Source organism: Ochotona curzoniae, unplaced genomic scaffold, assembly GCF_017591425.1.
Source record: "Ochotona curzoniae isolate NIBS_2020 unplaced genomic scaffold, NIBS_Ocur_1.0 scaffold_3208, whole genome shotgun sequence".
NCBI lineage: Eukaryota > Metazoa > Chordata > Mammalia > Lagomorpha > Ochotonidae > Ochotona > Ochotona curzoniae.
Window position 1 is genome coordinate 39,334,880 of NW_024467106.1, and position 25,807 is coordinate 39,360,686.

The 25,807-nt window shown below is 40.3% G+C and overlaps 1 protein-coding gene across 13 annotated transcripts in view; it reads left to right on the forward strand.

The window, feature by feature from the left end:
- Positions 1-25,807, forward strand: part of ELAVL2 (ELAV like RNA binding protein 2) — a 174,169-nt gene that overhangs the window by 99,447 nt on the left and 48,915 nt on the right. For 6 of the 13 annotated variants that reach the window (XM_041004382.1, XM_041004384.1, XM_041004391.1 and 3 more), the window contains exons 2-3: positions 1,776-1,866; positions 4,674-4,917. In XM_041004382.1, the coding sequence (XP_040860316.1) occupies positions 1,795-1,866; positions 4,674-4,917 (316 nt within the window). In that variant the 5' untranslated portion in view covers positions 1,776-1,794. Of the gene's footprint in view, positions 1-1,775; positions 1,867-4,673; positions 4,918-25,807 lie in introns of those variants that run through there. The other 7 variants (XM_041004386.1, XM_041004389.1, XM_041004387.1 and 4 more) reach the window with 3 other exon arrangements.

A 25,807-nucleotide genomic window follows, 5' to 3' on the forward strand; every position in this document is an offset into this window, starting at 1 on the left:
CACAGCCCAGTTGTCTGTGGTAGATTGAGCAGAGCAGAGTCTCCTGTCCTTAAGTGAAGGGGAAGTAGCTTTACATTTTTAGTAACTGGATTGTTGGCCAGCATAAAGGTAAGGGCCATGTGAGCAACTTATTTATAACTTCCCATAAAGGTATGTGTCTGCCTCAAGCCGAGAGACTGTCTGGGGTGCTGGAAATGTGAAAGTGCAGTAGAATATTTTTCCATACACATCCTTCCTAGCTAGTTGGGGCAATGAAGTGATTATTCGTCTCCCTGGGGCTTTCAGAAAGAGGGGTGTCAGTGGATTAGCTCATTAGTGCCCACCTGCCATGGAATGGAAGGAACAGAAGCCGTTGAGTTTGAAGCTATGGTCTTATATAGGAGAGATGTTTAGATACTAACTCCAGAGGGTGTCTAGGATGTATTTTAGCCTGGGTTTAATCTGTTGGGACTGTGGTATTCCTGTCCTCATCTGGTCTAATCACAATTGGGTTCTGGTAATAGTATTTCATGGGTATGAAACATATTACTTTTTCACAGGTTCAGTTGAAGAATAAGTAGCTTTTCTGAAAAAAGCACAGAATCGAGTTGTATTCTCTGGCTCCAGTGGGAGAAGGGAAGAAGGTTTCTAATGTTTCATGGCATCTTGTAAAGAGTAGTTACACCTTCCTGGTAGATGCCAAAAATGGAATTCTTTGTTACTGATGTCATTGCTAGTTTTCAGAGTTAAATCACTTACAGCCTGGTTTTAACTCAGAGGATGGAATTTTAATGATTCTAAAAGTGAAAGAAACATTTATTTCCAGCCCTCCTTTGTTTATATTGTCTATTTTCAGAGATAAAGTTTTCTGATTATTTCATTGACATTGAAAGCATCTGCAAATATGCCTAAGAAGTAAACTTTGACTTTTGTGCCAATATCATGGCGGTGTTGAGTGTTTGGGCAAGTTGTAATAAGTGGTAAATGGCTCATTAACTATATTGGAGGCCTCATAGCAGCACTAATTTCAATTCGTGCTGGGTTTACAATTTACATATTAAAAAATGTTCACTTGATTTCGTCCAGGGACAAAGCTGACATCCTATACAAGCATTACTCCAAACTATCCTATTTATTGGTCCAATTATTTCAATTGAAAGATGCTGGTTTACTGCCTCTTAGTATATGTGAACAATTCTCAGTGAAACTGTTAGAAACCAGTTTGACTATAGTGGCAGAATAACCTCACAGGGTTTCAATTCACTTTTAATTTTAAGTCTCAAGATTAAGGATCATTTGTAGTATAATGTAAGAATGTGGGCAAATATAGCTCCTCTTAATGCCCTTTTAATATTTTGGGCAAAGCATGCTTTCAAACGAAGCAGTCATTTATGAATTGCATGACCGCTTTTTTCTCACTAGAAAATTTCATTTGCATTTCCTCCCTTCTCCCATATCCTTAAGAGACAGATCAGCATGCAGTATTTTGCTTCATTTTATTTTATTTTTAATTTTTGAGACGTGGTTTAAGGTAGATCTTAGGATAAATGCCAAGATAACCAGTTGATATTGTTTTAAGCTCAGGCACTTAATTTAAAATGCTTACATTTGTGCAAGAAAACTACATGTTAAACTGAATTTGGAAAGATTAGATTGGAATTGCCTCAAATTCAATTAAGCCACACTGCATGGACGTGCTGGGAATATCAATACAATCACTGTAAATTTTGTACAAGCTGATTTGTTGCATTATCTTGCTCATCTAACATACGGTACTTTTTGTGTCCATATTGCAGACGGCAACTCCAAACTAACATGGCAGTCAGACTGTGTGATGTGGCTTCTCTGCTTAGAAGTGGTTCGTGGGCAGCAGAGCCTTGGACCGGGGTCTGTGGGATTTTTCTTAAATTCTGTAGGCTACTATTTTTTAGCATGTTGCAGGAGTGCTGAGGCCATACCAAACACTTGAACTTTCCATTTGGCATATTAATTATACTCACATTTAACCTATTGCGGTATGGCCATCATTAGGACTTAAAGCACATTACAATTTTAACTGTAGCGGTACATGTAGCATCAGAACCATGCTTTTGTATGTCACTTTTTATAATATAAATTAGGATTTAGTGCAGACTCAAAACAGTGACAAGCTTTTTTTAAAAAGCAAAAAAAAAAAAAAAGTTTTGGTATGGTCTGAATACTGAGTTACCATAATTCTTTTCATTCTGTTTACTATGTATTTTTTTGGTTACTAAATTTTGAAGTTATTTACAATTCCTGATGCTTAAAAAAAAGGTTGAAATTATAAATCTGGATGGAAATTATTTGCCCAGTAGCTGTAGAAGGAGTTTGCATTCTGTGAACAGTTGTGTTGAGCCTATCAATGGAATATGCATTATTTGTAAAATATAGCACATTAGTATCATTTTAATCTGAGCAGATGGTCCTATAGCTGAAAGATGCTATAATTTTCAGCACACACAGCCTACTGCAGCTGTTCACTTGAATGTTGGTGTAGGAGCTCATTCTTGCCACCTGAAAATGGAAATAAATGTGCAATTAAGTGAGGAGTGTTTGTTGTCCTTGCTAAATCTTGCTAATTTCAGTCAATGAACACTGTATTTGAAATGCCATTCCAGTGAGCTTTAGCCCAAGTCTCACATTTGGGGCTCTCACTGTTTCTACATATATACTGACTTTTAAAAATTGATTTGTTTTAATTGGCTTTGATTACATTCATCCTGTATCTCGGTGTTTTCATAACTGCTGGGCGGTGATTAACCTCACGAGGATTTTGCTGTGGGAAAGGCATTCTGCAGCTAATATTCTGCACACCAGAGCAGTTCTGCTCTATTAGGAAATCTGAAACTTCCCTTCTCAGTTTTCATATAGATTTCTTAATAACAATAAAACTTATAACTTGACTTTCCTATTTTTTCTAAGGTTTTATATTTTCCTTTACTATGTTAAATATTCCGTGAGAAAGATAGCTTGCTGCTGGTCAAACACATACCTATTCCTCTGAGAAGGAAATGAAGCCGTGGAGAAGTTACAGGTTGTTGGATATTTCCTAGCCATTCTGAATTTGGTCTCCTGTTTTTCCTTATTTTTTTTTTAAAATCATTTGTCCAGTGTGAGCAGCTTCCGCTTGGTCAGCTGGCCACTCTCAGTCAGTACAGTGCTGCCACCTTTTTTATGTGTGTCGTGTGGCAATATGGATTTCTTCCTGTGTATTACCCGCTGGTGTGCCTTGTATTTTTCCTAAGCAGTATGCTTTTTAAAAAAATTTTTTTTCTCTTGTAACACTCTTTCTTAGTTTTTCTTTGCCTTAAATTCTTTTGTATTTCTACATTAAAAACTTCCCTAAAACTAGCATCCCATTCACTGAGCATTTCCAGTTAGAAGTGGTCCTTTGTGGAGTGGAAAGGTATCTTGGATGGAATGCGAAGGATAATGCTGTCAGTGATGCTGCGATTTTTGGATCCCCCCACCCCTGCCCTGTACTCTTGGTGTTATATAGCTGTTGGTGGTTGCTTTTGGCAAATACGGGGTTATGGTTTGTGGACTCTTGCTCAAAAGAGCATAGGATTTTTGTTTTTAATGAAACCTGTATCCAAAATTGCTTGATAAATGATTTTCAGATTAGCTTCAGTAGTTTGAGGCTATCTCCCATGCAAACCCTTCCCCCACTTTGGCATTTATTTGGTTATTTGGAGTTTATAGGTATCTCATTACTGGCATTTTTCAACAGGCTTTTGTGCTCAAATGAAAATTTCTTGGGCTGGTCTGTTTGCAAAGTTGACATAAATTTATATTATTGTTTTGGTGGCCTGGATAATGGATACTTTTATGTGTGTGGTTATTTTTCCCTCTCTGAAGAGAAATGGCTCTTCAGGAATGGCTCTTTGAAATCAGAGCCAAGACAAAAATACCATATTGCATTGTTTGGGATATCATTCTAATGCTATAGATCATTTGCCTTATTTGTGATTTTTAGCTGCTAAGGTGGACAAGGATGGCCTGTTATATTCTACATGGTAGGCAAAGTATTTATAGCTTCATTCCCAAGTTACCCTACAAATCCTTTGCATTCCCTATTTTTCTTATTTCTTGCCAATGGTAGAAGTACAAGTTGTTGTCGATTCAAAATATTCTCAATATGTAACCAAAACAGTACATGTTGACAAACTTATATTTTGTTAAAGTGTTCTTTCCTTGATTTTAAGTTAATGAAGGTCAGATTTAGAATATTGAACCTGTTTAGATAATTGAAAACCTTCTGAGTTAGATTGTTTTTGGTTTGTTTTGACAGCATGTTAAGTACTTATTTTTAAAATATGATGTTTAGTCAGGATTTAATTGTGTGCCCCTGGTCCCAGTACCCTCTTTAAAGGACATTACAGGTGAGTAAGGGTATGAGAATAGACTAGAATGTGAGTCTAGAAAATATTTAAACTTTAAATTATACCTATGTGCATGTATGGAATATGTATATGAAAATGTAATTCTAATCTTAGGTGGAATAGCTTAATATGAAGTGCAAATTAGTGTAGGCGTTATACTTTGTGTTGAAGCTTTGTTGTAATTTCAGCAGAATGACTTGTGTTTAGTGACAGGTGTTTAAACTCTTGGATGGAATCTCTAATAGGTTGTGAAATATGAATTCTGACATTTCTTATTTTCTCTGTTTTTAGCAGGTAATTGCTGCCATGGAAACACAACTGTCTAATGGGCCAACTTGCAATAACACAGCCAATGGTCCAACCACCATAAATAACAACTGCTCGTCGCCAGTTGACTCTGGGAACACGGAGGACAGCAAGACCAACCTAATAGTCAACTACCTTCCTCAGAACATGACCCAGGAAGAACTAAAGAGTCTTTTTGGGAGCATTGGGGAGATAGAGTCCTGTAAGCTTGTAAGAGACAAAATAACAGGTACGCAGTCTTGTATAAATAATCACCTGTAAAAGATTGTGTTACAAGATACAAGAAAGCATTTACATTTCTGCTGGTAAATCATTCAGGGCTGTGGGTTTTACACATCCAGATTTTTTTCTTAACTAGCTATATTAACACTGTGAAACTTAGTTATAGAAGCTTTATTTTTTTCTTCTGAAGGAAAGGCGATCTGTATTTTAACTTTTGCCTACGCTGGGCAGTTCATCTGGAAAATATCTTAAAAGTGTCCGTACCCCAGGGAAGTAATTATTAACCTTTTCCTTTTTCAGTTTCCTATGCTTCTGTGACTTTTCTAAACAGTGAGATAGGAAGAGAATATTGAGTTTAGGAGAGAGAGAGGAAAAAACCAACTCTTATGATGATGTCCTTTAATTTAATATAGTGCTTCTGTTTGATAAAGTAAATGCTAACATTCATGTCAGTGTATGAATCTTTGCACTGATGGAGTGCAACTATGATGAGATCTGTTCTTTAGCAAGGAAAGGAAGAAGTGGTATAGCAGTATCCCTCTTATCAAAAAGGTAATTTTGTTTTAATGATTGTATCATTTTGAATAGTAGGTCATTGGAAATCTCTTTGGGATGTTTAAATATTTGACTTAAGTTTTCAGAGTAAGCCACAACCTAATTAGGATGCGTATGCTTTCCATAGAAGGGCTAATAGTCCCTGTAGGAGTTGTTTTTAAACATGAAAAATATATCAAATGTAGTGAGAACTCATGGCTTTTTTTCATTATTGTTAAATTTGAGTGATTGTATTTATCAAATTACTCATAAGCTGAATGTTTGTAAAAGCCAAGCATACTTACAGAGTGAACAAGTGGACTCAGGAATCAGAATTCCTTTTTTTTTTTTTTTTAGATTTATTTATTTTTATTGCAAAGTCAGATGTATAGAGAGAAGAGACAGAGAGGAAGATCTTCCTTCCAATGATTCACTCCCCAAGTGAGTGCAACAGTTGAAACTGCACTGATTCAAAGCCAGGAGCTCCTCCTAGTCTCCCACGCGGGTGCAGGGTCCCAAGGCTTTTGGGCCATCCTCGACTGCTTTCCCAGGCCAAAAGCAGGGAGCTGGATGGGAAGCAGGGCTGCCGGGATTAGAACCGGTCCCCTATGGGATCCCGGCATGTTCAAGGAGAGGACTTTAGCTGCTAAGCCGCTGTGCCCAGGCCCAGCAATCGGAATTCTTTACTGGTGCTTCAACACATAGCTGCAGTGGCCAGCACCAGGCATGCCGAAGCAAGGGGCTTCATCAGGCTCTGCCATGTGAGTGGCAGGGGCTGGAACACTTGGCATATTTCCAGTTTCCCCAGGCTGTTATCAAGAAGCTGGATCAGAAATGGAGCAGCTTGGACACAAGAAGGAGTGCCATTTTGGACACTGTTGTTGCAGGTGTATGTCTTGCTCACTATGCCACAATGACCCCAACACGTAGTTCATGAGTTAAGGTTTTGATCAGCAAAATGAAGTGGAGGTTGAAGAAAGGGCAGTGCTACTACTTCAGTACCTTTCTAAGAACCATTTGGACTTCTCTGGAGATCATGGATTTAGCCATGCAGTTACCAAGACTGCAAGATCCCGTTCCTCTTAATGCTTGCTTTCTTGAGTTGCAGATTGAACTTGTTACACTTTGAGATCAGGCAAAGCTTATTGTCACTGGCCCCTACTGACCAGGTTCTTAGATGTTCACTGTGATCTCATCAGGAAGTTTCTTGTTAATGTCCTTGAACATAGAGAACTAGGTACATGAGATTTTTGCAGTTTCATTTCCTAAAATGAGTATGAATAATACATGTGAAGTTTATAAACAGTTTTAAAAAGTAAAGTAATTCAAGGTGAACATCCATCACACCTTTAACTGAAGCTGCTACCTAGCAAAGTGGACTTAGTTTAGGATGTTTCTTCACGTTCTTTATCACTACCTATTATAAAGTAATAGGTACATATATATAATAGGAACATACACCATGTGGTGAATCTGAAATATGTGGTTAGCTAAATGCCTTATTTGGGTTTGCTGTTCAGTTCCTTTACCTTCTGCCGTTGCCTTTCCAGTGATAGACAGTAGTAATGGACATTTCCACTGTGGTAACAATGTCAGTTAAAAACATCTAGTAAACAAATATAGTACCTAAGAGATGTCATAATGGGGATGGACTTTGAAATATGACTTCTAAGCTTTCACGAAATAGTTGTAATTATTCCTCAGTGTAAGTTTACTGTTAAAGACACATTTGAGAAATACCGCTTAGTGGTTCTGAGATCTACACTGCAGATCATAATCATGATAAGAGTCTTGAAAAATCCTACAGAAAAAAAAAAAATCAGGTTTGATTCAGAGAATCTCTTAGCCTTCTTTGATTGTAGAATCTGTTTTGGGGATGTGTTCCTGTCAGTAGATTTCTACTTAATGTGGAATCATTTGCTGACTGGTTATCATACAGTTTAATCTGAAATCTTCCCTAACTTGTGAATATTGACAAAGTGTGAATGTGTCATAAGGTGGGCATAATGACAGTGAGGTTCAGTTTAAAAAACGGACTAGGTGAATCTGAACACAAAGCCCCTCTGTTTCCAGTGACTGTTTGGATCTGGCATGTTGACGTTTCAGTTTCAACCTGTTTTCAGGAGGGTTTGACATTTAGCCACTAGCAAAACTTAGGAACCCTCTGGCCCCCCGCCATGCTGTTTCTTAGTAAATATGTGTATTGAACAAAGTAGTAAATTGTAATTATCCAAAAATAGATTCTGTATCGTTGTACTTTGCAAAGTAGGCTATCTTCCTAAGAAATGCTTTTAACATACCTCTAGAAAGGTTTTTGGGAAAAAATTGTGGGACTTTGGACTCTACCCTGTGGAGTTCTTGTCTTGGGGTGTTTTCAGGGCGGGTCAGACTTGTTGGCTTCCTCGCTTCAGCAGCCAGCTGACCGGATGTCCTGGTGAGCAGTTGCTTTAGGTGTTTGTGTTCTGATTCTGTGGGTGCGCGAGCAGTAGTTGTGAAGCTTTCAAGATGATTTTGAAGTTGCCCTTGAGGAAAATTTGAAATCTCTCCTTTCACTTTTCTGAAAACTTATTGCTGAATTAGGAAATATAATTTCAGTTGCAAAAGCCCATAGTTAGGAGAGTCTGTGCCATTTTTCTGAGCCATAGAAGAAAACATAATTTTAAAATTGTGTGTAAGTTAGCAAATTAATGTCACTATTTTGAGTGAGGATTAGGGAAGTACATTAAGAAATGCCTTCAGAAACAAATATAATTAGCTTCTGTAGCTTACATTCTATTGTGTTGGATGCTAAGTTGTCTCTGAGCTTCTGCCCAGTTTTATGCTCATGCGTGTTTCCATCTATAGGCATTCAGTGTGAGAAGCTATAGCTGTGTGTACATGTGAGTTGACTGGCTCATCCCTTTAAGGTCTAGGTGTACTTTAGAGTCCGTGGCACCTGCTGATGCTGCTTTGTAAAGAAGGGAAGTGGATTTTATGATTTAAGGAGTGAATAAACTAATAGAGTGTTAAAGCCAGAAAAGTCTTCGTTGGTGACCCTAACCAGTCCGTTTAAACATGACAGGCGTTATGTACACAGCAAGAGTAACCGTTTTCATGTTCGGATCCCTTTTTGTGGCAATCTCCTTTCCTTTTGTTTTGCAACAAAATTCATTTAGAAAGTAAACATAGGGCCCACTTAGGAATTTATCGTGGGATATAGCTGTGAGTGGGTGGGTATCTTCTAGCCTAGTGTATTTTCATTTGAAGGGAGAGTGGAAGGGGGAATCAAGCACTGAGATTCAATAACATCAACAAAGATATTCATACTTCTCCAAAATATTGTAGATCTGTGGCAGTATTCTGGTCCTCTGGCCCCCAAATCCAGCTCTACTTCTTTAGCAAAGGGAAGTTTGAAAAAATTTTTGGTGCTGTGCAGAGAATTGATGAGTCGATTTCTGCAGGTGCGGTGCAGTGCTTCAGTCACTTCGTTACCAGTGTCTCGCTGAACATTTTGCAGAGTCGTGGAGCCTTGGATATCCAGGCTTGCCTGAATTCTGGTTCTTGAGTGGTTGGATAAGCACGGCAACTATAGTACTTAATTCTACAGAAAACTTAAGTTTTCCTTCTCATTGTTCTTTGATGAGTTGATTTCAGTGTTTCTGGAAATTAGAGCTTAAAAGTCATGAGGCCATATTGATTCTGCATGTCTGTCAAAGTGAGCATGTGAGTAGTTCAAAAATCGAGGATAGGTGCTCTGTCACTGTTATTTTTTTCTTTTAAAAGGAGGGGTAACTAATTAGTTGAAGGTGTTGTCATTAGTGTTATTTGTTTCATATTAGTATGGTGGTCTCAGTCTATGAATTGTTTGAGATGGTCCTGTGTAGACCCTATCAGCTGCCAACTGGAAGCTTTCGGACAAAATAATGAAAACAAAACAAAACAAATAAAACCCAGACACTTCCGGGGTTCTAGGGAGATTCTGCGTGTGTTGATTACCTGTAAACAGACAGTGCCTTGTCTGGTAAGAACGCCCTGCTCCCCTCAGGTCCACCTAGTTTTGCTTTGTTGCTACTGCTTCCCGAGAACCTTAATGCTAGTTTTGACCCTTGCTTATTGGATCAGAATGTGATATTTTTCTTACAAGATTCATTCTTATTTACTTGATAGAACTATAGAGAACACACACACACACACACACACACACACACACACACACACCTCTGTCCAGTGGTTCACTCCCAAAATAGCCGTGACAGCCTAGGCTAGGCCAGGTGGAGGCCAGAAGCCTGGAACTCCGTCCAGGTCTGCCATGTGGTGGCAGGAGTCCAGGTACTTGGACCATTTTCCATTGCTTTTTTAGGTACTTTAGCAGGGAGTTGGATTAGAGGTAGAATTACTGACATCATAGCCCTGGCCCCCAGAATGTGATTAAAAAAAAAAACAACAAGATTTATTTCTTTATTTTGGAAGAATTAGAGTAAGGGACAAAGTGATGTTCCATCCATCGATTCACTCCACACTTGGCTTCAACAGCCAGCACTGAGCCAATTCAACCAGGACTTTCATCTGGTTCTCACATTAGTGGCAGGGACCTCAGCGTTTGGCCATCTTTCTTTGTGTTCCCATGCTATTAGCAGGAAGCTGCATTGAAAGTTGAGCAGCTGGGCATGAACTGGCATTCAGTGGGATGCTGGTGTCGCTGATGGCAGTACTATGCTGGACCCAGAATGAGATTTTAAAATTTTGGTTTTATGGCCTAGGAGTTTCCCCTGCTTTTTAAACAAATGCAATCATAGTTCTTCAGAATTGAAACAGATAAATGATAATTCATTAGCCTAACATATACCTCCACATTTAATTGTGCTTATTTCCTGTGATGAAATCTGTCTGTCACAGGGAACAGATGGCTGTTGGCACATTGGCAATGTGTGTGGTTCTGTAAGTACAGTTGTATATTTAGCCTGGTAGGTGTTTGTCGAGAAATCAGTAATTCTGCCTCTTGCTGACTGGTTGAATGCAGCAGGGCACCTGGGCAGGTTGAAGAGTGAGTGGTGAACATCTTACCTTACACACTTTCAATGCTGTTTAATTGTCTGGATGGTAGAATGGCCCCAGGTGCTCCACGTTCTGCAGGAATAGGGAGAGCTTGGCTACACAAGGGTTAAGGCCTAGTGTGCTAATGAATATAGTGCCTTTGAATCTTACAAACTTTAGTGGCTTAGTCTGTCTAAAATGAAACTTTTTTCAAGTTTGTAGAGCCCTTGATGGAACTTTCAAACATCTCTAATAGATAAAAAGGTTCTGAAGAAACTTCATTTGCATCCTTATCAATATATTTTTAGATCTAATTAGTTTTCCATTATGCCTTTTTTTTTTCTTCCAAAGGTCATGCTTAATCTGTCATTAAAAAAATTGTATTACTTTGGAAGCTTTCAGCAAAATTTTGGAGAAAGGCTTTAAAAGGTATTCTTCTGGGTGCCTCTTTTTTTCTGAGTATTTAGACCAGATATCAATGTAAGTGTTGATTAGTTTAGATCAGAGATTCCAGAAGGATGAAATTAGAAACATAACATTTAAGAGATTACGTACTATTCTTTTCCTTGCCTGAAAGGGAAAACTTCCTCCCCACTGTGTTAGGTTTCAAAATCTGATGATCTGGAAATTAGGCTAACAAAAGATATATTAATTGGGGAAAAGGCACAGATTTTTAATATTTTACATGCTCAGAAGCTCATGAGAAGGAGCGGAACTTCAAAGTTAGATTTGGGGGCTTCTGTGCTATTTTAACAAAGGAAGGATTTGGACTTTGAGGGACATTAAGTTGTGGGGAAGTGGCTAAGAAGTCTACATGAGAAACTAAGGAAGAAAAGGAACAAGATCTATTTAAGCAGATTCCTCTCTGATGCCTCTGGTTCTGATAACCATGGTTTTTACATTTGGCGGGCAGAGTGCTCCTGCACCGGCTCTCCTGTGTCCTTTGGGGTGGCATTTGGGTTGCAGTGAAGTGGATACCCTCATTCCTCATGTACTTGTAGTTCTGATCCCATGCAGCTTCCTGCTGGCATGCATCCTGGGGGAGACAGCAGCTGTTGACTCAAGTATCTGAGTCCCTGCATCTCACTTAGGTGATCTGAGTCGAGTTTCTGGCCCATGGGTTTAGCCTGGCCAGCCCTGGTTGTTACAAGTGGAAGTAGAGCGGCAGTTGGAAGATCTTTCTTAGTTCCTCTGCCCCGTTCAAATAACATAATACAATTTTTAAAAAAATAAGGTGATTCTCACTGACATTCAGTTCAAGGAGTATATCACAGTGGAGTGTTTAGAGGTGGCATGGGCTGGACTCCTTTACAGCGCAATGGAATGAGTCTTGGCAAACATAAACAGTGCAGCTGCTGCGTATACCCTAAGTTAATGAAACCATCACTGGTTGCAGAGAAGACATCTATTGTAGGCATACAAAAATATTTGAAAAAGAAGCACTTCTCTTGAGTTGATAAATCATGAGGATTGTTTTCCTGATTTACTGAGGTTGACGGTTGTGGTATTTCCTATTTTGTACCGCATTGTCTTAAGTGTGGAAGAGGACATGTGACTCTGAGAAGCCAACTTATGTCAATTTCCAACAGCTCTTTAGAACACACACTGAAAAAATCAGTCTGAATCTATTGGGTTTTCATTTTGTGGTTTTATATAAATATAGACATATATGTGCACACACATATTTAAAGCTTTTATGAAGTCTAAAGTCCACTGGTTCTAAAATACAGATTTAGGAGACAATGGTACTTCCCAACCAACCCTCCTTGCTATTCACGTTTTCCACCTACCCTCCGACTTCATTTTTAAAATGTTTATATTGGCATACTTTCAGTTCACTTCACAATCACAGGCTTAAAACTCCATTTAGTAAAACATTCAACAAGTAAAAATAGTGGGAAAAAAAACTTAAGACTATAGATAACGCCTAAACAATAATCAAATCTCAAAATGTTGATCTTTTTTTTTTTTTTTTTAAAGACTTAGTTATTTATTGGAAAGTCAGATAACCGGAGAGGAGGAGAGACAGAGAAGATCTTCCTTCCAATGATTCACTCCCCAAGTGGGCACAACGACCGATGTTATGCAGATCTGGAGCCAGGAGCCAGGAGCTTCTTCGGGGCATCCCACATGGGTACAGGGTCCCAAGGCTTTGGGCTGTCCTTGACTGCTTTTCCAGGCCACAAGAAGGGAGCTGGATGGGAAGTGGAGCTGCCATGATTAGAACCAGTGCCCATTTGGGATCTGGGCATGTTCAAGGCGAGGACTTTAGCTCATAGGCTACGGTGCTGGGCCCAAAAAGATAAAGACTAAACAATAATCAAATCTCAAAATGTTGATCCTGATCTTGCCCATTGATTATATTACTGTTGTGATTGGGACATCTAGAATGGTCATATTTTCTTACCAGTAAATTAAACTAAACATGTTTAGTTTCTTTTTCTTTTATTTTTTAGTTTGATAAAAACTCCCAAACTTTGTTACTGTTCATAGGAAATGAGAGCATGATTCGAAGGTTTTGAGGCGTATAGTTTAAGTGCATGTGTGCCTTATGCTATTCCAGAAATTTCTGTGTTTAAATAATAGTCTGTTGACACTTGGGTCAGGTTATTTATGGTTAGAATGCTCAATATATTAGTAGATGTCACAGTAATTGTGGAAAATGGTGAAAATGTTGAAAGAAGCAGGTGAATTAAAATAAGGTAAAGAACAATTAAATTCTGAAACAGAATTTCTTCTCCTTTTGCACATCTATCAAATGGTAAAATCCTTCTTTTCCTAAGAAAGGAAATTGACGCATCTTACCCTTTTCCATCATATCGTGCAGTAAAAACCCAACCTCCCTTTTTTTTTGTTGGTGTTGGTCTTTATTCTGTTTCATTACTTTACTTTTTAAATGACCATAGCACCAGCTGCTTTTAAAAATTCTGTCTACATTCTGAATAGAATGAGGCATTTTTATTTTGTACCTATTGGAACATTTCCTTTTGAATATTCCTGAACAAAATAGTGGATTGTTGAACTAAAGCTGTGTTTCAGAATTTGCCAACTTCTTTTGAGCTTGTTCTGAGTTAATTGACTTTCAGCTGAGTACACTGCTGCTGCTGAATTCTGAGAGCTGTGGAAACTCAGAGCATTGTTTCCTAACTAAAAAAGGTCAACTTTAACAGATATTTTCTGGCATTTTGCTTGGGAGTGTCATTTGATTTGCCAGATCTGTACAGTAACTGAATTAGCGTGTTTTACTCCTCAATGCATTTGTTTTTGCTGTTCGAAATGTGAGGATAGCAATATTTTGATACCATTGGAAACATTTTTCATTGATAATGGTGTCTGGAAATCCAAAATTTTTAGTGGTGGTAGGCTACAGAGCAGTAGTCACACCTCTTCCAAAGATTATTAAGGAGTGGAACATTGAACTATCTTTGAGTTCTAGCTTCAGAAAGTTTTTTTATCCCAAATGTGATTGTTAGGTAACTCGAGAGATGATCTGTCCTTATTGTGCTAAATTAGAACAAAGATGTTCAGTTTGGCCTTTATATCTTCAGGGGAATAAGAAGATGGCACTGTGAGGCACTCCTTATCCTGTGCACTGGGTGTGAACGCAATGGTAATAAAATGTACTGCAGCTCCGGGCTCTCTTGGGTTGTTGCAGTCCTAGTAGTTCCGAATCAAGTTGTTGGGTTGAATTTAGCCACAAAATGCCTGTTGTATCCTTTCCTGCTGGGGAAATGACCAGAAGAGCAATAATCTCTGAGGTGTTACCCTGGAAAGAACATTGTTACACTCGGGTTCAAATCCTAGCCTGAACACTTCTCGTTTGTTGCCTAATGAGAGCTACTGGTCTCTAAATTTGTTTCTGCCTAAGAGCTGCTGGCAAGTGGGGGTTATTCCCTTTTCCTAATCTCTTTTTTATCTGTTAATATTTATTTAATTGTACGGCATTTTTTTTCCTTTTTAAAATATGTAAATATATCTATCGTCCTGCAATTCTTAGTTTCTTATGGGCAAATTGCAAAGTTGATTTTCTGTCTTTTGCTTTCTAGGTGATTTGGCCAACATAATTGGTTTCCCAGGGGTGGGATAAGGTGGGAATAGGAAGTCTAAGACAGAACTTGGGAGCCTGGTAAGATGACTAAAGACGCTGTATCAGCCTCTTGGAACTCGAGCACTGGAGCATGGAGTTACTGCTCTATGTGGTATTGTGTGGATGTTACTCAGAATGAATTAGCTTGACTTAAAATATGAAGGTACTCTGAGCTGAGCTTCCCCAACGGCCTACACTTGGCCTAGAAGGATAGTCGGTTTTAAATTGAGCTGTGAAGTATTGGTTAGATAAGACCTGTGACTTTACTTTAATTGACCATCCTCTTCCTTAAGGTGACTAGCCCTTTAATATGAACTAACTATTTCTGATTTTGTCAAGTAAGATCTTCAAATACAGAGACCTGAGTACTTAGATGTTAAAAAAACTCAGTATTCTGCCGTGTTAGCAAATTGAAGGGCTTGGGAAAAAAAATTGCTACCCCTTTGTTTTCTTTTCTGTTGAAATATTCATTGAAAACATCTAAAGCTTTGCTTCATTCAGGCATCCCAGACTACAGATTTCAGTTTGTGTGGGGTTGGGTAGGAGCAATTTCCATGAGGGAATGGTTAGCTTAACAGATGCAATTTTACATCTTGTTTTCCTTTCCTTTTCTTTTTTTTTTTTGCTAAATCCTTATGCATATTGTGAATTAGAGTTTATTTTTAGCTGTTAATGAGTTCTTTTCTCATCATTGTACTTTTTGTTGGAACTCTGTTTTCCCCATAATGCTTTGATTGTTAAGGGGGAGCATAGATGGTGTATCCACCCCCACCTCTAGCTCAGCTAACGTTTGCATTTCTTGGTGTGGAATGAGAAACTTGAATGTTTTGTAGAGCCTTGAGGAGTAAATTTGATAACCCTTGACTTTTCACAACCTCTTTGACCTTGCATGTATCCTGACGTTTAAAGTGAGGTTTAATGTAGGTATACCTAAAGGAAATAATGAAACCAGAATGCCTGTGTGTTTTCAAGGTCACTGGGCAAGAGAAAGAACAGCTTTATTTCATCACATTTTGATGTTTTAAATGAAAATGTTGAAAGGGTTATTCAGGGCCATTAACATAGAGGTTAACAACGACATTGTCTTTTAAGCCCCTCGCACCCATTCTATTCTAATCCTGGAGAGTCTCCTTTGCCACTTTCTTTAGCCCACCCCCAGAGTGGGAGCTTGCTCTTAGTTCACTCTAACGTGTATCTGAATGAGCTGATTGTGGTGTGTCATGTCAGTTGACATTTCTTCATGTGTGAAATAAAGGCTCTCCCTAAATGATTGCTTGATTTTTGTAAAATTCTGTAACTTTTTCCCTCTGTGAGCCTAAATATAAGGTTAGCTTCTGTTAAACACATTTTTAAATGATTTTTACTGCACATGTTGTAGAAAGTTTGTTACCTTATCAAGCAGGAAGATGAGAGAACCTACTGAAAGGCAGAGGGATGGGGAGGGAGAGAGCAGCTAATGTTCCATCTTGTAGTTTTCCTTCCTGGCTGGGATGGCTTGGTTTAGGGCAGGATGAAGTCAGACACCAGGAGCTCCATTCAGATCTCCTATGTGGGTGGCAGGGGCCGTCGTAGTGGGCCGTCTGCTGCTGGTCTCCCAGGCATGTTAGCAGGAAGCTGGATCAGAAGCACAACAGCAGAGACTGGCCCCTGTGCTCTAGTAGGGGAAGACTACACTACGGGCAGCAGGTTAATGTGCCATGCCACAAATGCCAGCTTCTCGATTCCATGTTAAAACCTTTAATCTTGGAGTTACTGTTCTATTCAAAAGTAAAATGTGGAATCTTGGCTTATTAGCTTCTTTCTTACTTGATTTTTAATTCACTGAATATGTATGAAAAACAGTGTATTTGGACATAACCATCATGTAAGGAGGTGACTGATACTCTTTCCAGCTTTTAGCTTTGGACTACAGACTTCTTAAAGAGTCGTTTTCCTCCTCTTTTGAGAGCGGAAATGCTGCAAGTGAGACACCAGTTAGTATATACAGTTCTTAGGTAATTTTGGGCAGGTGATAGTAGAAGGAGGAGGAGGAAGCTACTTCACTGTATGATAAAAGCAGGTCTGGCCAAACTGTAGAACATAGTTAGACCCAAAGAGATTGATGCTCTGTTCTGGCTTCTGAACCCAGGAATGTTTAATATGTGATACAAGAGTAGACCCACTTTGGATTCTTGCCCTTTGTTTATACCTGGGTATGCAGTGTTTCTAAACGATCTAAACTCTTCTACATGTTGGATACCTTTAGTGTTTTCCAATAACACCCCCTTTTTCACCATTTCAAGTAGGCGGGACTAGAACCAGTACTCTTACGGGATGTTGGCATCACAGGTAGAAGTGTACCTTGCTGTGCCAAAACACTGGCTCTTCAAGGACTGCTCTTAAAATTAATGCTTACCATTTTTGTGTACAAATAACACTGGTTCCTATGTATTTAAAAAATTTACTGCAACAAGGTGCACATAACCTGAATGACCATTTTTAATGTGGTTACAGGAACTTTTTTGTTACCCCAAGTTGAAATCATGTACCATTAAGAGTAATAGCCCTGTACCTCCTCTACTCTTAGCCCCCGTAGTCTTTCTCTATGAATTTATTGCAGGGACCTCATACATATATGTGAGATCATAAAATATGTTAAAAAGTAAATTGCAATTATTATTTTAAGACAGATTAGTTCTTCCCCTGGGGTGTAGACTCAACTTAAGTTTACTGTTTTTTTTTTATCTTTAAGTTTATTCAGACGTTGCATTTGTGTAGCATATTATCAGGTTGTTGAATACTTTTAGAGTCCGTCTAGTCCCTGTTCAGGTTTTTAGCCTGGTTCAGGCTTTTTCCATTCTTTCAGAAGTTGTCCTTCCTCTCACATAAGGTCACATGCAGGAGGAGACCAGGACATGCCAAGTGGGGTCAGACAGGAGAAGCCAGCAATCGCCTCTGCGTGCAGGCTTTGCCACATCCTCTTCTCTCACAGAGCCAGAACATCTGGGAAGGAACATTTGTGTGGATTCCTGGAACACAGGACACAGCGGGCAGCATCCCCTGACTTCCGTATTTTTACCTCACTTGGTCCCTTCCACTGCTAAGAACCTGATGAAAATCTTGGCAGAAAGCCATTCTTCAGTAGAAGGAGCCAAAGAGAGTAAAGCAGAAATTCCCTTCTGTAGTTTTAGTTCTTTCATCTGCTTTCTTCTTTTCTAGTTCCCATTCCACTCAGCCCCTCGCTCGTAACAAACTCTTCAGAGTAGCAATCGGGAAACCTACCAACCAAGCAAACTTTCAGGGCAGAGCTGTTCTTTTTTCGCACATAGAAATAATTATTGTTGAAACAGAAAACTGAAGTAGTTTCCATGAGCAGCCTTCAGAGAGGAGGATTGTTGGATGTGGAGACAGGCAGTCTTTGACCTATTTCTGCTTTGCATTATTTCAGATTCTGTGCTAGCGAATAGAATATTGTCTCCCTTTTAAATTTGAGGTCTTATATATCTTGGCCTCCTGCCTTTTTCTGTTGGCATCAGCCAAATGCCTGCTGGCTGCAGGAACACCATTCTACACTTGGTGACTGTATTTATTTTCCAATGTTGGCTATTGACAGCTGAAAAGCAATTCTGTGTGTAGGGACTTAACAGAAAGCTCCCCCCTGGGTTGTATGAGTTAAAAATAATAGAAAACGGTAGTAGTATTGTTGGCTGAGGCCTTACTGAGGCTTCTTGTCGGCTTTTCTTCTCTTTACCACCTGCTCTGCTCCCGTGTTTATTGGGACTTCAGATTCCTCTGTGATAAAGAAGATCTTTTACCTCTAGGGCCGTTAAGGCCTTTTCTAGTAAGAGTGGTGACAGTGACTCAAACTAACCAATTTTTGGCAGTCTTTGTGTAAGTTTTTTGGATGTGCCTGAGTATAGATCCCAGGTTTGAATGCCTGACTTCTGGTGGTAACTATTGAAGAAGCTCTGAATCCTGAAATACCAGTAACATAACTGTCTCTTGTGGACCTCATAGTTAAGGTGAGGGTTCAGTGGAGGGAAAAGGATCATGCTACGGGGCTGGGTGCTTTTTGTTTTCCCCCCTTAAGATTTATTTTGTTTATTTAAAAGGCAGACTTAGGAGAGAAACATAGATATGGTTAACTCCCTAAACGACTGCAAAGGCCTAGGTTAGACCATGCCGAAGGTGGGAGCTTTTTCTAGGTCTCCTATGTGGGTGGCAGGGGCCATGCCATGCACTTGGGGCACCTTCTGCTGCCTTCCTGGGCACGTTAGCAGAGAGCTGGACTGGAAGCAGATATGAACTAGAGCCAACCTCACAGGCAGCTGCTTCACACACTGCTTGTGATACTCCGGATGGAAGTATTTACATGGTTTGCTTTTGAGCTAGGATGTAGAAGTATTATGGCCTGGTAGACTAATGATTTGCTGAGTACATTATGATTAATGTTTGATGCAATCATTTGGGAAAAAATGGGAATGCAGTTTTCAGTTTGAATGGAAGGCATTGTAGGGACATTCGTGGATCCAAAAGAAATGTAACTGGCATTTTACATGTATCCTTTGATATTGCTGGATTCTTTTCCCTAGAACTTAGCCAACTTCAGAAAGCTCATGGAAAAGTATGATTAAAAGAAGTTGATTTTGGTGCAAAAGTTTTGAAATAATATTTTTTAATGTTTGTGGGAAATAGATATTATAAGCTATACATGAATTTCAAAATTCTTTTTTTAAAAGAGATTTATTTTATTTTAAAAGTAGAGTTACAGAGGGAGTAGAGAGAGGTATATTCCATCCACTGGTTCATTCCCCAAATGGCTGCAGCAGCTGTAGATTGGCCAATCCAATGCTGCTTCAGATCTCCCACGTGGGTGCAGGGGCCCAAGATCGTGGGACTTCCTCTACTGCTTTCCCAGCCCATTAACAGGCACCTAGATCAGAAGTGGTACTTCCGGGCCACGAGCCAGTGCCCATATGGGATACTGGTGCTCTAGGCAGAGTCTTTGTGGCCTCTTGTGCCACAGTGCCAGCCTCAATTTCAAAGTTCTTTTTTGCATGAAAATCAACTTACGTTTTACTTCCATTTCAATAGCCATTTTGAAATATAGTTTTTTTTAAAAAAGATTTTATTTATTTATTTTTTAATTGGAAAGATGGAAAGACAGACTTACAAGAGGAGAGACAAAGATCTTCCACAGATTGGTCTACTCCCCAAATGGCCACAACAGTCAGAGCTGAGCCTGTCTGTAACCAGGAGCCAGGAGCTTCTTCCAGATCTCCCACACGGGTGCAGTGTTCCAATGCTTTGGGCCGTCCTCTGCTGCTTTCCCAGACCACAGGCAGGGAGCTGGATGGGAAGTAGAGTAGTCAGGGCACAAACCAGTGCCCATATGCAATCCTGGCTCATGCAAGGTGAGGATTTAGCCTTCATGCTGGGCCCTGAAATATACTAGTATATGAGTATTTTATTTAAAAAGCCACTTGTCAGTATGTTTAAATCCAATGATTCTTTTTATTGGTGAAACCTTATTTTTTTTAGGATTTTTTTTTTTAATTAAAAAGACATCAGATTTACAGAGAAAAGGAGAAACGGAGCGAAAACTCATCTATACTCTCCAGGTGGTCACAACAGTCAGAGCTGAGCCCATCTGAAGCCAGGAGCATATTCTGGGCCTCTCATGTGGGTACAGGGTCCCAAGATTGTGGACCACCCCCTAGTACTTTCACAGGACACGAACAGGGAGCTGGATTGGATGTAGAGCATCTGGGACATGAACTGGCATCTGTATGGGATCCCAGCGCTTACAATGTGAGGATTTAGCCAATTGAGCCATCACGCTGGGCACAAGGAAAAGCGTATTTTAAGGGCTATTTATTTTTATTGGAAAGGTAGATATAGAGAGAGGATGAGAGACACAGAGGAAGATCTTGTGTCTGATGGCTCACTCCCCAAGCGGCTGCAATGGCTGGAGCTGAGCCAATCCGAAGCCAGGAGACAGGAGCTTCATTGTTGTATCCCACGCAGGTGCAGGGTCCCAAAGCCTTGGGCTGTCCTGGATTGCTTTCCCAGGCCACAGGCAGAGAACTGGATGGGAAGTGGGGTTGCCAGGACTAGAACCAGTGCCCCAATGGGATCCCGGGCGTTCAAGGCAAGGACTTTAACTGCTACACTATCGCACTGGGCCCTGGGAAAGCATATTTTAATCCAGTTATGCAAACATGGGAGTGGATGCTTTGAAGGCAGTTGGTGCTCTCTCCTCAGTAACCTTGTGTGATGTCTCCCTCATTTGCTGATGTCTCCTACTCTGTACTTCCCTCCTTGGTTGGAAACAAGAAGGGCCTTGGGTGGCTGAGATGACCAGCAGTGATGCCGTTGCCATGACCTCACGGCAGGGCGTGTGGGTGTGTTGCTCTTCAGACTCTTGCGTTTTTGGTGACTCCCATTGCTGGAAGCAGCTGAAAGGAGCCATCGTTGTGAAAAGAAGCAGTTTTGCCTGTGAAAGGCCTTCATTCACGCGCCCCCAGTTTACTTAGTCTTTTCCAGTCTAGTCCCTTGGGGACAAATGTATCTTTACACTCTGTCCCATGGAATCAGTGGTGTGTATTGTTATCACCAAGTTTTTGGACAATCTTTAGTTCTCCTTGAAGAAATAAAAAGATATTTTTGCTTGTTTTTATTATACTTACTGCCCCAAAAACAGTGATACAAAGTCATGAGTGTAATCATTTTTTTTGAAAAATCTAGCTATTTGTGTGTTCGTACCTTGCAACCTGATAATGTGTTCCTGTTAAGGGTTAGAATGGGATATGCAGGTGTCTGGCTTCAGGGGAAAACCTGGTGTCTTATGGCGCAGCGGGATGGATGACCTGCCAGATATAATCAGACAATCTCTGCACAGCACCTTAGTTAGCTAGGTAGACTGCGCTCTGAAAACAAACTTCCTTTGAGGAGCTTACAAAACTTCATTAGTTCCTGGTCATTTGATTTGTGTTTCTGCCCCCCAACCACCCCCCCCTTTTAAAAAAAATTCTAGGTGAAAGAGACTTCAAATGAAGGAACAAGTTAGCTTATTGGGGAATAATGGCAGCAAGCATTGTGGGCCATCAGTCAAGTATAGGAGATACTGATGTGGTGGTAAGATTTACGATTTGACTAAAGGCAGTAATTTATGCAATTTGATAACTGAGATATTCATACTGTGATTAACCACTGGCTTTTTAAAAAATTTCTTTTCAGCCTGAAGTCTTAAGAATTGCTACGAAAGAGAAGAAATTCTAGGTTAATTTTCATGTTGTAACAGTGGAAACAAGTAGCATTAAGGTGGTTTTGTAGCAGTTAGTTGAGTACACATTTGTCTCATGTTCTAGAGGCTTCAGAAAAATAATTTGTTCATCACCTGTTTTTTTTTTCCAAAAGAGTGATGTTTAGAGGTAGTCAGTCATGATATGTATCATTCTTTCAGATACCTCTGAATTTATGCATACAATAAATCACAACTGTAGACTAAAGATAATGTTTTAAATGTGGTATAGCTTCATTCAGTAGTAGCAATGGGGATCACCTGAAAGAGTGAAGGAACTCAAATATGGTAGGGTAGGCTTTTGTGTTAAAATCTGTTTCACTCTGAGTGTGTGTATGTAGTGAATAATGAATATACACACACACAGTGAATAGTGATTTATGTGCACACACAGAGTGAATAGAAAGTACTAGGGAGTACTTTTGCTTGAGGAAATTGGTCAGTAATCTAAGTATGAATGGAACTCCCTGTGAATGTTGATGTCAATTAACAGAAATAAACTAAGCCCTTACTTCATAGCTTGTATTATGTTTGATAGAACTTGAACTGGTAAATGATCGGCCAGCATCCGTAAGGTATTTCTGATAGTTTTGTAAAGGAGGTTGGGGTATAATGTGAGACTGAAGTGCTGCTCCTTATAAATACAGCGTGGAAGAAATTGTCAGCAGCAAAATAGACTGCTTGACACTAGAGTGCTGAGTGTTGGAATGAGCTGGAAGTCTGGCTTTTAGTGGAATCTTTATTTCTTTGGGTGGCTTACTTGGGATCGAATACGTACCATATTATACGTAGAGCAGTCAGCGGTGTAGGAATCCTCCTGATGAGACTGGTGCTGAGCCTCTGCTGTACATTTACTGGTGAAATACACTTAACCAGGAAAAGGCACTTGGTGGAGCTCCTGAGGGAACGTTGGAGAGCACCACTGGCCCGACTCTGCCCACGGATGAAATGTTGCAAAATGTGGATCTCAGGGTCCTGCAGATCTAGAGGATGCTTTGGGGAGCAAGATTGATTTTTTTTTTTAACCTGTCTTTGCCTTCATGTTGAAATGTGTCTGCGCTGTAGCTGTTTGTAGTAGTAGCTCCCTGCTAAGGCCCCTGGGCGAACCGGGGAAGATGGTCCAAGTCTTCTGAAGCTCCTGGCTTTGGCCTGGCCAGTCTCTGCTGCCGTGGCCAGTTGGGAGTGAACCAGCATGGGAAAGCATGCTCACGAGTATGCACGTTCTCCAACAAATGAATCTTTTAAAGGCATGACTTAAAAGTGAAATGTCTTGCATAAGATGTTTCTCATTGCCTACTGTGTTGTAGCTCCAAGGCTGCTTGGGATGATAGAGTGAAAATAAGCTAGAAAGATTATTTTCGTGTTTCGGCTCTTCCTGTTTGATGGAAAGAGTAAGTCTAGAATTAGCGAGCAGCCGTTCGGCATCTTCAATAATTGTGTCTATGATGTAAATATTCCATTCATAGCCTTCCTTTCAGTGGCAACAGGCGAGTCCTGGTGTTCTCTGCTTCAGATGGAAGGTGCGTTTACTATGATGTTGGTATGGATGGTGCAATGTTAGTTCTTGTCAAGATGAGTAATTGTCTAGTCGAAAAACTAGTCTTTGAGCATTTGCTTTTTCGTCAGAGTATAAATGTGAACTTAGAGGACCACAATAGGAATCTTTGCAAGTGAAGTGGTGTGGGAAGGCATGTTTATGTGTGAGAAGGATGTGACGATCATAGGAGTTGCAGCATTTTGTGTTTCTCTTTCAAGGTCACCTGGTAGTTGGTGATCAGATTCCGCTGTGGTTAGAGAGTGAATTACTCCAGTTTAGAGTGGTCCCTTAGCACAAACAGAATGGGTATTCATTTCTGTAAGGACGCCTCTGGCTTCATTTGTAGCTGTGATTCCCACCTCCTCCATAGGCCTTGCAGCTGTGACCAGGCACTGCTCAGCCTCCTCCTGGGACGGTGTGCTGCTGGAATTCTCCCCACTCCTTGCACAGAGGTTTCAGAAGGTTCGTGGAGCTGTGTCTGCAGCGTGAGACGTTTCCATTCTGCTCATCACTTACGTCATAACCTACCCAGACACAATTGACCTGTTTGGAGATTTCTGAAAACCATAAAAATCATTGCTTTTTATGTAATTATTTTAAACTTAGGAGGAAGGAAGACTAGATCCCTCATATATTCCTGAAAATATAACCGTCTGTCTTCAGTAAACAAAATGTTCTGTACACATAGAAGGAAAGTCATGTGTGTTTATTCTTAAATTCCTTTTGTTAGTTAGGGACAATGGATGTCCTGCAAAAATTCACTTACTTTGTGTTGCTAAAAGCATCATGAATTTAATTCTGCTGCGTTGTTTTGAATTGAAATAAACTCAGGCTGTCCCCAGATGGAAGCCTTGGGCATACATGCTACCTGTGGTGGACACTTTCTATTCTAGTATAGATAAAGTGAAATGATATTTTTACTCCATTAAACTTTTTAAAAAAGATTTATTTTTTTTTTATTGGAAAGTCAGATATACTGAGAGGAGGAGAGAGGAAGATCTTCTGTCCGGTGGCTCACTCCCCAAGTGGCTGCAATAGTTGGAACCGCACTGATCCGAAGCCAGGAGCCCAGAGCCTCTTCGGGTTTCCCATACAGGTGCAGGTTCTTGAGGCTTTGGGTCGTCCTCAAATGCTTTCCCAGGCCACAAGATGGGAAGCTGGGATTAGAACCGGTGCCCATATGGGATGTTGGTTCATGCAAGGCAAGGGCCTTAACTGCTAGGCTACAGCACCAGGCCCCTTGAACCTTTTATTTCTGATCATGTGATATTGCTCACTGTTCCATTAGAAGCAAACCTGCTTCCATCATGTATTCTTTTTAATTTGGTATCACTGTTTTGTGTGAAGAATTTTGAGGTATGTTTGCTTTCAAGTCATGAAGACCCTTGTTAATGCACAACATACAAAATTAAACTTTATTATCTCCTATAATACTTTCTACCCACTTCTGGACTTTTGTCCACTTATAGCAGCTTTTCTGGGAGAAAGGGTGTTTGGGTAAATTTGTTTTGTATAGCTGTACCGAGAGCTCCAATCAGAGCCATCCGTGGGACGGTCTTCCATAATTGCTCTTCGGAGGCTGGACTCATCCACACCGATGTAGCAGACATACACGTGGTCTCCAAGAGGTTCATGGAAAATGACCTAATGGTTCTGCACCAAAGGAAGCTTTCTAATTCGTACGTTCCGTGCACTGTGCCAGCCCTGAACTTGGGCTGATTGGAGGAGTGCTGCATTGGTGCCCTGTCCCTCTCTGGTTATGAGCCCGTAGTTGGGAAGTTTCCTTGTCATCACAGTTAAGAATTGATCATCCCAAGGCAGGACAGCTGCTCACTGGGACAAGGAGTTGACTTAGATCTCAGTCTAGACTGTATCTGGAATGCCTGGAAAGGGGATGTGCATTAATTGAGGCATTGTGCTTATTGTGAACCCAGGAGTACGTTTGTGGGGGTTTGAAGAAGGGGAACTGCCTTGGTATTGAAATCTGAGCTGCAGTTGATTCACATGATAGGTTATTCACTTAGTACTGTGGCACTGCGTAGAGAGTTATGAAGTAGATTATGAGTTTTTAAAATTTCACTGTTATTTGATTGAGACACATATGAGGTGGGGGGTTGAAGACAGCTAGACAGCTCCCATCTGCTCATTTTCTGCAGCGTTTGGAGCTGGGCTCAAGTGGAGCACTTCGTGTGAGTGGTTCAGGTAGAGAGGTGGCAGAGACCCAAGAACTCAGGCCGTCACTGCTGCCCTTCCCCGCCCCCCCCCCAGCTGCATTGGAGGGACCTTGGGCTCTGGAGGCGGAGCCAGGCATGAATTCCAGATGCTCTGGTCTGGGAAATGGGCATCTTACCTGCTATGCTGATTTGCCCTCCCCAGGTTGTGGGCTTTCATCCTGTCAGCTTTGTGTGAATTCCCTTGATTGCAGATCTTCTTGTGCACAGTAT